General features: G+C 40.1%; 1 protein-coding gene across 1 annotated transcript in view; it reads left to right on the top strand.

The window, feature by feature from the left end:
- The window catches only part of LMF2 (lipase maturation factor 2), a 33,401-nt gene extending 23,981 nt beyond the window's left edge, over positions 1 to 9,420 (top strand). The window contains exons 12-14 of the mRNA XM_073652594.1: positions 1,224 to 1,335; positions 3,181 to 3,289; positions 5,143 to 9,420. Coding sequence (XP_073508695.1) covers positions 1,224 to 1,335; positions 3,181 to 3,289; positions 5,143 to 5,445 — 524 coding nt within the window. The 3' untranslated portion in view covers positions 5,446 to 9,420. The remainder of the gene's footprint in view (positions 1 to 1,223; positions 1,336 to 3,180; positions 3,290 to 5,142) is intronic.
- Positions 9,421 to 14,665: the final 5,245 nt, after the last annotated feature.

The raw sequence follows: 14,665 nt of genomic DNA, 5'->3' as shown, positions 1-14,665 counted from the left end.
GTAGGTCTGCTTAGTGTGCCTTACACCTGGGGCACAGCAGGTCTGGGCGCAGCCCTCTGTAAAATAAAAACCTTGAATATTTGTGCGCTCAATGTGTTAAATATGTGTGATAACCTGTGTAACCATTCAAGGCCAATGCAGCAGTTTATCTAAAATGTCCTGCTAGTAGTCCTTCTCTATAGGTCCAATATTTCCTTTTCTCTAGAGGCAGAATATATATTTAAAGGGACTTTTTTTCACTGTGATAGATTGATCTTATTTTAATCCCACAGCTCTTCTGAGTATTTTTTTGTTTTTCTGAAATCTGCTATATGGTACCAGTTATGAGCCTTTTTGTTTAGTGCTATTTTTTAAATGGTCTTTACAAGTGGGCGTGGCTTACAGGGTAATTATGCAGAGCAGCTTGAAGACACGCCCCCAGAGAATCCCGTGAGCCGCGCCTCATTTATAAGGACCATAAAAACTGGCGCTAAATAATAAGGCCCTTATTTCTGTAACCGTAAGACTGATTTCTAAATGACAAATACTGGAATAACCAGGAGAACAGTGGGAATAAAAGAAGTTGAAAAAACTGGCCACTTTTGCCCTGGTGATAGTTCATATTTAAGAGCTAACGGAGAGCACGTTTGTTGAGATCTATGTGAATTTTTAATAAATCCTTTAATTATTCATCGCGACAGCTGTGTACAGCAACATTGATCATTTCATGTATACTTTTCATTATAGTTCTTATCATAAATTGGTAATAACTGTGAAAATTTATTATTAAAGAAGTATTGAGCAAATTTGCCAAATATATCTGCATTAAGGTGCGCCATAAATGAGTACACCAGTTGTATAACACATAAGCAAACACTCAAAGGCTGTTCCTAACATAACCCATAAAGCTCACCCCTAAAAGTATTGAGATGTCATTGCTATAAAGGTCGCCCAACACTGTCTAGTGAACACCACCCTAATTAGGCAAGAGAAAAGCTGTCTATTACTGGTCAGCAGACACTGCATAAGGGAATATCTGATCTCTGCACCCTGCCTTGAACTCCTTTGCCTGCCTGCAGGTGAGCAAATCTCATTACTGGTAATACAGCGGTCACATTTTTTTTTAAACTAGATAGAATTGTGTAACATGCAACCCTATTTTTTTCAATCAAAAAGCAGAAACTTGACCAAAAAGAACTTGGAAGTGTGATCTGAGCATAACACATCATGTTTTATTTTACCAGTGATACGTCTGGTGCAGAATGATGAATCTCTCTATCCTTTCAACTCGCATCCTCCTCTGTACATACGAGCACAATTATACAAGTACTGGTACACAGAGGTTGATCAGACAGGGTGAGTATTACTTATGGTGTACAGTTTATTACGCTTTAAAGTTAGAAATCAGTATAATCCCTACTAGTTTCCAAATTATATCACGTTTACCCTGATTACCTGGGTTCAAATCCCACCAAGGACAACATCTGCAAGGAGTTTGTATGTTCTCCCCATGTTTGGTGGGTTTTCTCTGGGTTCTCCTGTTTCCTCCCACACTCCAAAGACCTACTGATAGAGGATTTAGATTGTGAGCCCCAACGGGGACAGCGATGATTATGTATGTAAAGTGCTGTGGAATATGTTAGCGCTATATAAAAATAAAGATTATTCTTACTATTTCTGTACCAAAATTATATCTGTTCGTTTTTATACCTGAATTTCAGGGTAACCTTAACATTTTGGTCACCTCACATCTACATATGTAACACCCAAGATGTTGAGAGTGCCTCCTAATCAGGGCTGTGGAGTCAGTCTGTATAAAATGGACCAACTCAGACTCCTAAAATATATAATAAATTTGCTAGAGTAGGTCAATGCAGTTTGTGGGGAATATTTTTTCATAAGAATTTTGGAAAGTTATAAAATGTTCTATTCATGATCTAAGGGTCTAGTCTTTGAGCTGAGATGAATCTGTGCCACTTTAAATTTATCACTTAAACATGAGCCATGTATGAGGGAGCCGGAGTCATGGAGTCGGTGGCATGGAAATTGAGTAGTCGGAGGTTTGGCTTACCGACTTCGCAGCCCTGCTCCTAATATGTCAATCTGCTGAATTTGGTTTGTCATGCCTTCACTGCGTGACATAGACAAGAATAGGTTTATTGCTGTTACTCAAAATAACTTTATTAACCAAAGTACCATAATATTATTTAAAGCGGATGTTGCCAGATTTAACAATATAAGTGGCATGCCCTATTAAATGGATCTTAGAACTGATGACACTGGTGTACTTACTTTAAAAATCTATATCATAATGGCTGTATATTCCGCAACTCCTAAAATGCTTATTTTATGAAAATTTTCAAAAAGGACTTTAAAGCCATTCTGACATGGAATTTCAGCGTAAGTATGCCAGCCTCATCCGGTCTAATATTTTAATATCTATGCCGTTTGTATTGTGAATTCTAGTGACAGATCTTCTTTAATGTCAATATTGATATTTGTGAGTTCTCTGCGCCTTCTGACCCCCTCACTGCATACGGTCTCATGAAGAGCTTCTGACTGAACTGTTATTTGATTCCTTCGGAAATCATTGTGTATTTAAGCAGTGGATGCTGCACAAAGAAAAAAAAATTTTTTTTAGCTGTCATTTAACACCCACAGAGTACTGCAACTAGAAAAAGGAATAGTCATCAGCAATCCAAGGGAAATATTGCTGGTTGTTTCTGGCTGCGGTGCACGGACATCTCCAGGCTGGTTTCTGTGTAAGCTGCTGTAGAAAGGTGGGAAGGGTGCAGATACTCACTCACTTTTTCTTAAGAATTAGTTTAAAAAGAATTAAAAGTCCATAGTAGCTTAGGGACAAGGGTCTACTACGCGCTTTGAGTCCAGCTGGGACTTAATCATGATTAAGAGTGCCTGCTGGATTCGAAATGCATAGATCCGGTGTCCCTTTGCTACTATTGGATTTGAATCAATTTTCTTTTAAGACTAATTCTTAACAAAATGTGCGTTTTAAATTCATTCAGCCTGCAGATGCTGGACCCTTCCCACCTTTCTACAGCTGTTGAGTATTGCAGTTTGGACATTTGATATCCTTCTCTTTGTATTTGTAGTGTTTTCCTTTGTAACCGTTGCTGGAGTCTGCACTTTGTTACTCAGATTATGCCCAATTGGCAATTTCTTATTCTGTCCTTTTGCCAGGCACACTCCTAGTAACTGGTGGCGCCGACGTCACGCAGAAGAATTCTACCCAATGGTGTTCCTAGGAGACCATACACTAGAATCTCTTCTAAACCAATATGGCTTAAAAGTAAGTAATTATACAGTGAAACTTCTCTGAAAGTCCACCACTTTCAGAAGACCACCCTTTATACAAACCATATTGCCTGTGACAGATTTTCAGTTGCACCTTATATTATGCAGTTTGGGGTTATCATCTGAAACATGTTTGACAGTATTAAGATTAGACCTACTTGAAGGTTAGGTGCATCATAGCAAATTGTCATTTACAGCATATAGTTGTCTGTTCTTCTTTTTTTTTTTTTTTTTTTTTTTTTTAAATAGAAAATGTTGATAATTGATGGTGGATATGCTTGTATTACATTAAATTTAGAATTATTCCATAAACCAAATTTTTTTAATCTAAACGTGGATTAGAGTACATGCGTTTTTAGGTTATGTGACGAGAAAGCTTAGGGCTTTATGCAACAAACACTCATAAGCCGCCATATACTCAGCAGAAGCTAGAAGTGTCATTTTGGCCTCAGCAGGGTCGGTATGTGTCTATACGGTGTATGAAATATAGAGGCTTTCAGTAAAAACATTGAGTTTCCATTTATACATTAAATATATAGTAAAACCTAGTGCAGCAACCAGATATGAAACCAGATTCCATTATGCTAGGATTCTGCTCAAGCTTGATTGCCAATGTCAAGGCTCCAGTTTCTTGTCACTCTGACTCTGCAGCATTTCTTTGTGCTTTGGAAGGTTCTTATTTATGGTCTATAGGTAATATACTGTAATCGCTAAATATGTCCCTATATTATTGAGTAATTAAATAGACAAATGAACTTTTAAAGGGGTCTTCCGGTCAATATATATTGATGACCTCTCCTTAGATGTCCCGACTCCTGTGCCCCCACCCATGACGGGCTGTTACAAGACCAAAGTGGACCAAAGACTTTCTAATGTCATAATGCTGTAAGAAACCGCAGAGATTTATGTACAGAAGACAGGAAAAGGAAATTACATCATGAGGCTGAGTCAAAGGTCACAACGCCACAGAAAAAAATAAATACATATTTCTAAAAAAAAAACTTTAGTTGGATTTGAGCCCATGATTCTACCTTAGGAAAATTGTGATACTACCCCCTGTGCTTTTAAACCAGAACTTACAATTATGCTTTATTTGTTAAAATAAATATATAAAAGGGCTCAGTTGCTAATGAAAATTTATTATATGAAGGATAAAACCATATAATTAAAAGAATACACATACATACACACAGATATACATGGATGGATACATATCTGTGTCTTGATATTGTGCCTGGTAGAAGCATATCTCCTAAGGTGTGCATACTACCTTCTGCCTTTCATGGCTTTACCGTTATCAACTCATTTCATACATATATCCGCACTATGTAGTGCCTTATATATATTTTTTTCTCATAGTACACAAAGGCATTAACTACATATTGAATGAAGTTTGATCAGCATGTGATCAGATTCTCTCGGATGAGGAGAAGATGGCGAAGAAAAATTCTCCACCTTCTCCATTGTGTCAGTGCCCAGAAATCGGACTGCACTCAGATGTCCTCTTTGTGCAGTCCAGTGTTTTCAGCACACTCATTGACTTGCATAGCCGAGTGTATTCGAATATCGACTCAAACTCTGGCATGCTGCAATTTTTCATTTATTTACCCCCCTCGAATAGCCTCTGTCCAAGGGAAAAATCATACATGTGCATGGCCCCATAGACTAACATTGATCCAAGTGCGATCTGATGTTTTGTCAGATTGCACTTGGACCGAAAATACACTCGCCTGCCCTAAGGAGAGGCCATCAATACATTCTGGGTGGATAAGCCCTGATCATACAATCCAAAGTTTTATAACTTTTGACAAACCTTTTTATCTATTTTTTTCCCTCTCTCTTCTTCAGGATAAGCCCACTCCTCGTCGGTCTTTGGATGCTCCCCTTCCATCAGCCCTTCGGTTTATACGAGACATTTTACGGCCATACCCTGCACCTTTACTGTTGTATTCCATTCTTGTTACATTAGTTGTCATCTATTCCTTACAAGCTTTATTTGGCAGAGGTAACCGGCCAGGAGTCTCGAAGCAACGGAGTCACTCAAAACCGCCGAGTGATAAGAGGAAGCCGAAAGAGTCAAGCAGACAAGGAGAGTCTGGGAGCTCTGGGAAGGATTCTGGTCCTAATAACAAGAGGCGAGAAAAGAGCTAATGATTGCATAAGGGGCCTGAGACTGTCATTCCACCTGGCACAACCGTCCATAAATCGAGTAGATGGCTGTGAATGTGTCACTACTTCATTACACTGGTGGAGCTTCATTCTCTTCACCATTCTCTGTGGTACTCATTGCAGCAAGTGTTGCTAATTACAGTTAGGCTTCCTTGAAGAAATGGTGGATCCATGACCACTGCTCAATGAATTTACTTACTATGTGCCACTTCTCTTCAGTTTTTAATCTTGTTTTTTATTATATGTTTATGCAAATTATCCAAATGCTAATTTAGTTTTAACCCCACCCCGCACCCACAGCAAGGGGTTACATACTAGTCTTGAATTACGATGGCCAAAGTTGGTGCAAAATTCTAAATCTAGTGATACCTGTTACATCTATCGTCTGCCCCTTTTGCAGTAGATATTAATTATGCTTCCAAATTTCTAGCGGTTGTGATAAATGCTAAGATCATGTTTCATTTATTGCGATTCAGACTAAACATGTGAAAATATAATGCCTTACCATTAATATTGGCCGGAAACTCAACCATGTATTGGGCAGTGCAAATGCACAATGTTTCCAAAAATACAATTAAAGGCATTGTCCACCTTTTTGGACAATTTTTTTTTTTTTTTTTTTTTATATATGTTTTTTTTCTTAAAGGGAATCTGTCAGTAGGATCAGCCCTTGTAAGATCGGCATAAGAATTTGTCTTATTTTAAATAAAAGGGGGCATTACAAGTGTAATGGCTAATCTCACTGCAGAGCTGTGTGTGGTTATAACTGACACCTCTGCAGATTCCTCTCGCAGGCAGACAGGGTTGCAATATTGTTACAATACAGCAGAGCTGTGAGAGCTGCAGTTGCTAATGTGTTTGTTATGAGACACAGTTCAGTTCTACTGTTTGTTACATGTCTTACACTGGTAACTCCCCCTTTTATTTATATCTAGAGGTGGAGTCTCATGCAGATCAGTGTCCAGCCCATAGTCTGGAAAGTTAATTTACATATAAGAAAAATGTGGATCTCTCTGGAATAAGACATTGGATCACAGATATCAAGGTATCATTTTATTCAGCTTCCTATGACCTACATGGCCATATAGACGCCTTAGAAGGGTTGATCCTACTGACAGATTCCCTTTAAAATCATGTATTTTTGCCTAAAATTCATTTTTGAAATTCATTTCCATCAAAAAGTTGCACTGTCTATTGCTGGCTGTAAAATTCGTTAACTGAGAATCAGTAGGTCAGTCAGCCCACTATGATGGTCTGGCAAAGATTTAGTAACTGTTATCTATCTCTTCTCAGCTGATTTATGACTGTAGACTACATTAAGGTTGAACGTGCAGGTAAAGAAAGAGCCTGAAAAAGTCAAGAGGTGCGAAATTTTTAATGAAACCCAGTTACAAAAAATTATTTTTAGCCTCAAATACATACATGCATTTAAATTTAAAAAAATTGCCAAAAAAATAATCTGCACGCTAATCTTATCGTCAAGACATCTTTACTGTATGTGTAAGCTTGCCTTTCCAAGTAGCCAGGCTCCTTATTTAAAGTGCCTTAATGATTACAAGTGTGAATCTGTCAACCTGAAGTGCCTTGGTTACATATGGCTTTGTCACAAATAAAGAGAAAAGTGTGCATTTTACGGTATATAGGTGTGCCATGCTACTGTTCACAATATGTATACATTGTGCTTTTGTCTCTCATAAATCATTTTGTGTTTAAAGAAAAGAAAATGGTCGACGCAGAATTGTCTGTTACTATATAAGCGTTTAAAAATAAGCGAACCATAGGCCCACGCCTTGTCAGTGATTATCAGGTGACTATGGGAAATAGTGTGTGCTTCCAAGATTTATGCAGATGAGATATCTGTAAGGTGCTGTAGTCTACATATCTGTACCGGTGATTGGTTCCCATTCAGTTTGGGTAAAAATTAAAGATGAACGGATCATTTCACGCAACCCTGGTTCATGGTCCAGGTCAGTAGTTGCACAAATTTCCTTACCCTCAGGCATCCCAGGCTCTGCTTAAGATTATCTGGGCTGTAGAGACGTCCTAGAGGGTAAGTGAATTTCCACAGCTACTGTCAACGTCCAGAAACTACTGACCTGGACCATGGAGCGGAGTCGCACAAAGAGATCCGTTCATCCTCTAATAAAAATAGTACTTAGAAATATTTATTAATCAGAAGTATCTATTTTTTTTATCATTGGGTTCTTTAAAGGAGGTAGTAACTACCTAGGAAACTTTTAACTGTCCAACAATCACGACTTTACTGTATATCAGGAGGAATTTCTTGCTAAAATCTTGTTTTGAAATTGGTGATTTTTTTTTGTGTTTTTTTCCTAAAAACTCCTGTTCTTGTCATCTAGTATTAAACGACAGCACATGGCAATTGTAACCTTACTTTGTAAAGATGACAACATTTCAATGGAGTCTGCAATTTTACTTGCAACTTCTTCACTACTTAAAGGGGTTTTCCCAACAGCAAAGTACATTTTAATCAATAGATCTTGGAATAATTTACACAACTGGATGTTTTTTTTGTGGGGTTTTTTTTTGTAAATGTCCCTGTGCTGAGATAATCTTATAAATGTGCCCCCGCTATGTATTGTGTAATGGCTGTGCCTGACCATGCAAGAACATGGTCTGATCATACCATCTCATGCTGTCCTGTCTGTATACTCTCTTTTGCCTTCTGCCCTGTTGCTGTGGTATGTTTAGGTAAGACACAGCCATTACACAGTACATTTCAGGAGAACATTTAAGATTCTCTCAGCACAAGAACATTTTTTTTAACACCTTCAATTGTGGCACTTATTATTCTAAGAGCTATTGACTCAAATGTACTTTGTCCTTGGGACAACCCCTTTAAAGTGAATCTGTCAGCTAAATTTAATGCAAAATGTAAAGGCGGTATAATATAGCTACCAGTCCAAAACAGCACAAAAAAGTGTCATTTGGCATGTAGGAGCATTTATCACTTTGAAGAGTGGACAAACACAGAAGAGGGCACTTGTGCTAGAACATTATAGGGACCATCTGCAGTTCAATAGTTCATCATAATGCACCCCTTTGTGTCTGACAGAAGCTGCTTTGGATGTGCAAGTGGGCCCTTTTACCTCTTCTATTGTCCAACTCCACCAACCTGAATGGTGGCGGTGGGCAATAGAAGCATTTTCCTCGTGAATACACCAAATTCATAACTAGAAATCCAAGTAGCTATTATTTAAGATCACAGTATGTATGGTGCTGTCCTTGAGTACAAGATGTCCCTTCACGGTCAGACACCGCCATTACACAGTACACAGCAGGGGCACATTTATATGATTATCTTGGCACAGGAACATTTTTTTTAACATCCAACTGTGGAAGTTATTATTCCAAGATCTATTGATTAAAATGTACTTTGTTCTTGGGAAACCCCTTTTTAACATACAATTTCAACTATGGATTTCTCTAAAATAGCAAACTAGATTTCTGCAAGAAAGGTAAGGATTTACTCAGCATTAAAGCACCTTTACATATATGCCATTAGTTTGGGGTATAAAATCCTGATGACAGATTCTCTTTAAGTGCGCCTATTAACTGTAAGTTTGGCTATCATTTTTTTATGCTGTTTTGGCAAGTAGTAAAATGGCAGAAAATTCAGCTGACGTATCTGCTTTAAACGGTGAAATGTTCAGGATATAAATGTTCTTGCTGACTTGGAATTTAGAAGTAAAACCTTCTGTTTAGAAGTTGACCCTTACATGGAACAAGCTCTGTAAATCAATGTCCAGGTTGTTAAGAAATAAATCTGCTTTTGTATGGCGTAGTCACTCTTTGTTCAGGAAAAAGCTCTTGTCTTATCGGATGTGCACAATTTCATGATGATTTTTGTAATAAATCTGTACTTGCATATCTGTTCTATTCCTTTAAAAACTGCTGTAGGTAATCACATTGTATTAAAAGAAGCTGCAGACAGAACCAATTAGTTCATTTATCAATGTCATAAGACTGTCATAATTGTGCTAAAAACACTTTTACAGAAGCGTCCAAGAAAGTGTGATTTCAGCTGCCCATACATGTTGAGTATTTGTCACTGAAATGCTAGTTTTAGCTGCAGCTTTTTGTGCAGCTTCTCATTTGCAAAAGCCGTAAGCTGCTGCCAGGACACCACCTCTCCTATGACCTCAAGGATCAGGCAAGTTAAAATTCAACAAGCATGATCGTTCTTTACTCACCCTCCTTCCCACAGCACATTGGATAATATCGTGGGTGTGGGAGGGCATGATGAGCCCCCCGAAATATAAGTTTGTATATATTTAGGTACTTACCAGTGGTCTCGCTGATTTTAGAAATTAGTTTTACTGTTTCAATTTGGCCTACACTGCCATTTCTGCTTCGTCCATCGATAGCTCGTTCTTGCAAAATTTAACACAGACATCCTTGGCTTACTGTTTTTACAGCACCCTCCTCATATTCCTCCCACCTCTATACAAATCATACAAATGCTATAACCAGTGCTCTAGACCGTAATAATGCCTCCTCTGCGTCCTTCTTACTAATAGTAATAATATTCCCCTTGTGACTCCGTTAATAATAGTAACTCCGTACATCCTTATAATAACCCCCCCCATGCTTTCTTATAAATAAGAATGATGCCTCCTGTGCTTCCCATATAATAATGATCCCCAGAAATTATGGGGCCCCGTAGCAAAATCCTTATCACAATGCAGTCACAGAAGACACTACTTCCCAACTTTTATAGACTGGAGGGAGGGCATGTATTCCGCACATAGTTATGTTGCCCCTACTGATGCCCCTTAGTGTTCTCACCCACTTAGAAAACCCTTCTTGCCACATAATGTATGCTGTTCCCACAATCCTTCACCCACAGAGACTATTATGTTATCACGCAAGGTGAGGGAAAGACTAAATGCACAATGACGGGAAGGGAGCCCAACAACTAGGGAAAGGGAGAGTGGAGACTCCTAGTCAGATCTAATATCACCCTGCCTTCCCTTTTGTTCCTATATAGGTTCCACACCTATCGCCGAGCAGCAACCTAAGCCCTGCATGTCCCTAGAGCTAGGCCCTAGATAGTGGGGAGGTGGAGAGGGGGGGCGGGGTGAGCACTGGTCAGACCCCACTACAAGCTAAAGACAAGGTAGACAAACAAAGGGGATATACTTAGCTTGATCAGACACCATAAAGCGAATGCCAACTTTCTTCCAAGGGCACCAAAGAAGAAATTAGCCGACTGCTAGTGCTGCAAGCCTGCACAGAGGTACATAGAATTATCACTGGCGACTCTCTCGAGAAAGAGTTTTTAATTACCAAGCAAGGGTGTGTCAATCAGCAGCAGAAGGTGGAGGTCACTGCTGGGACCTAAAGGATGCAACTATGCTACCGAGATGAGAGGATCAAGAAGGCGTCTGCAATGCCAAGCGCAGTGACCTTCTACAGCTAAATTCTGAGCGACTGTCGCACCTGACACACCCATGACAGATGTCCACCACAGCTTTCCAGTGTGATGTCTATTACAGCGCCCACCATGGAATATCAACCACAGCCCCCCACACAGTATGATGCCCCACCACTGCACCCAGTACAATGTGTTTTCCACCACAGTGCCCATAGAGTATTATGCCTTACCCCTTGACTCAGGCCCTTATAGGGGTTGTCTGGTCAAAAGTGATAAGTCTGCAGTCACTCTGTTTGACTGCAGACTTATGAATCCCCCCAGTGCAGGCACTGTGCACTGCGAGGATTTGCCAGTATGAGAACTGGTAACAGAGGGTATGTGTGTGTTATACATACCCCTGGTCAGTGGGTGTGGCCTCGCTCTCCATACACTTGTAATGAGCGAGGCTGCGCCTTCTAGTCAGACGCGCCCACTGGCCGTCCACGTCACTAGATGGGGCGTGGCCTCGCTCCATACAACAGTATGGAGCAAGGTGGCGCTGAATGGCCGGTGGTATGTATAACGTAGCACACAGTGCCTACGCTGGGGGGGGGATTCATAAGTCTGCAGTCACACAGAGTGTGTAGACATCACTTTTGACTGGACAACTTTTATATAAGAATTTTTTTTTTAAAGTTTAAACTCTCCTACTCCTGGTTCCCGTTCACCACTGCCTCTTTGTCCTCTTCTGACTTGTATAGCATTGGGCCGGCGCAGGCTGCGCAATGTGATATCATCACACTGCCTGACTTGGCCTGCGTAGCACCAGCCTCCAGCATACTGCAAGTACTTGCCAGAGTAATTGGCAGAGTCGATGGCTCTGTGCTGCGCCACAGCTGTTAACGGTATCTGTTTCGTGGTGAATGTGGCCCACTGCCTCACTAGCCCATCTAGCATTTACCAGAATTGTCGATGGCCAGTCTGGCCCTGAGCACAGTAAACTATATACAAATGGTAATGTACTTGTCTATGGTGGGAAAAAAGTAAAGATTACATTTTGTATGGTTGAAATCTTAGCTTGGCACGATGCGGTTAGAAACAGATTTATCAAGGTTACTTTGGAAACCTTGAGTGAGGCTCACACTATTGTGTTAACTAAATCGCCAGAATGATCTTGCAAGGTACAGCATCCCAAATAAATCAGTAAGTAAACTTAAAAGGAAAAATAAATTTCTGGGATAGAGCATGTCTTCTGGCGCTTGATGACCATCATGTGACAGATAAGGATTATCATTTTTCTGTACTAATACAAAACAGAAAAATACACAATTCATAACGCTGATATGAGCCCAGCCTATAGCGGGGGCATCACACACTGCATTGTATGAAAACAACTATCCGTCTATTTAGAAAAGTTATCCCTAATTGTGAATTCTTTAAAACAAAGAGTTAAATGGAAGAATGTAAAGTTCACTTACAACGTAACAAATGTTTTCCAGTTTGTGTAGGAAATGGAAACTCAAACACCACTCTGTTTATCTTGTTGGATCAAAATTACCTGTGTGCGTACTCTGGAGCATGTCTTATGATACTGGCCTGATAGGACAGGATTTTGTTTTTTTTAAATTATTAAACATTATTAATACTAATAATGCCGTTAATTATACCATGCTTTTTGCGATAATATTGACTTTAAAGAGAATATCCAGGACTTTATGGAAAAACAAAAAATGTGCCAAAGCACTACAGGCAGGTAATTGCAACTTACCTGCCTGTTGTGCACGGAGTCATTCTTCCTCAACACAAAGCAGTCACAGACCGTTCCTGCCGGGAATTCAGCTGCCTCTGCTGACGCGACTGGGTGGGACTTACGACGTCATTCTGATTGACAGCCTGTTCCCCCAGTTAGGTAGCGGGATCCAGCTGTCAATCACAATAACGGAAGTCCCGACCTGTCAACAGCTTGGAACGGAAAAGAAGCCTTCGCGACATCAGCAGAGGCTTCTGAATTCCCGGCAGGAACGGTCTGTGACTGCTCTGTGCCAGGGAAGAACAGTGCCTTACACAACAGGCACGTAAGTAGCAATTAAATGCCTGTTAGTGCTTAGGTACATTTTTTGTTTTTTTTAATAAAGTCCTGGATATACCCTTTAAAGGGAACTTGTCACCTCCAGAAATGCTATTTACCTGCAGCTACAGGTGTAATGTGTAGGTAAATTGCATTTAACCCCTTCATGATGCGGCCAATTTACATTTTTACGTTTTAATTTTTCCCTCCCCTTCTTCCCTAAGCTATAACTCTATTTTTATGTGCACATACAAACATGAGGACGTTTTTTGTTTTTTTTGGGCGTGACAAGTTGTACTTTTAAATTAAACCATTCATTTTCCCACATAGTGTACTGGAAAACAGGAAAAAAAATACCAGGTGGGGAGAAATTGTTAAAAAAAAAAAAGCAATTCCGTTATTTTATTTTTTTTTAAATTGTTTTTACGGTTGTATATTTTGTGGTAAAAATGACCTTGCAGTATGATTCTGCTAATCAATACAATTACGGCGATACCAAACATGTCCAGTTTCTTTATTATAAAGGGTTTGTGCGGTACTTTAGATTACCCCCCCAATGTATTCCCCCGGGGTCCCTAAGACTTTTTGTAAATATCTTCTGTTGCTGATAATGCCTCTGAACGGTGGCCGCTCACAGGCATCACGTGACCCCGTGCTGACGTCACAACAAGTTATTCCCCGCATCACACCCGGCATCCACCGCGCACTTTCCCAATGAATGGCGAGAGGCAGAGCGCGCGGTGGATGCCGGGTGTGATGTGGGTGGTAACCCCGCCCACAGTGTGGCATCCACCTGGAACCAGGAAGATCGTGACCCCCGGCTGCTGCCAGCACTTGTCATGACATCAGCGGATGTCAGAGCCGGCTGCAGCCGGGGGTCACGTGATGCCTGTGAGCGGCCAGTGATAGCGCCGCTCACAGGCATAATCAACAGCAGAAGGTATTTACAAAAAGTCTTCGGGACCTGGGGCGGAATACATGGTAGGAGGGGGGGGGTAATCTAAAGTACCGCACAACCCCCTTTAATGGTGAAAAAAAAAATCAGGAGTTTGAAAAAAAAAAAAATGGGAAGGTTATGTCGCCATTTTTCGAGATCTGTAATGTTTTCATTTTTCGGTCAATGGAGCTGGGTGATGGCTTATTTTTTTGTGGGACGAGACTACATTTTTATTAATACCAATTTGGGTTAAATATGTTTTGATCGTTTCTTACAGCATTTTTTGTGGCATTGCAGCAACCAAAAAATCTTAATTTTGGCGTTCTTGTATTATTTCTGTTTGCAATGTTTACCGATCGGGTCAATTATTTGTATATTCATCAGAATTCAGTACATATATTAATTATGGTTGTAGCAGAGGTACACTCTTAGTCTGCGTGCCCACTATGTGTTTTTCAAGCATTTTTGGGGTGGAATTTCCGCAGCGAAAACGCTTAAAAAACGCTTGGTAATACGTGCCCCATGGTCCCCAATGATAATCCGCATATGCTGTGAACATGCGCGGAAATTTCCGCTGCGGATTATCATTGCATAATCGCTGCCATTGACTTGCATTGAATCGCGTAATATCCGTATGAGTACATGTACACATGCGGATATTAAGCGATTCAATGTGCGGATGGTACCCGGGTCTGGAGAAGAGGAGACTCTCAACCAGACCCGGGTACTATAGTACCTGTAAAAAAAAGAATAAAATAAAAAAAAAAAAAACATTATACTTATGGCCCCCGGTCTCCTCAGCGATGCGTCCTGGCGGTTC

The sequence above is a fragment of the Phyllobates terribilis genome, unplaced genomic scaffold, assembly GCF_046119375.1.
Source record: "Phyllobates terribilis strain yellow unplaced genomic scaffold, ASM4611937v1 Scaffold_11__3_contigs__length_659146591, whole genome shotgun sequence".
NCBI lineage: Eukaryota > Metazoa > Chordata > Amphibia > Anura > Dendrobatidae > Phyllobates > Phyllobates terribilis.
The sequence above is the reverse complement of the archived record's forward strand: the minus strand, read 5'-3'. Positions and strand labels throughout refer to the sequence as shown.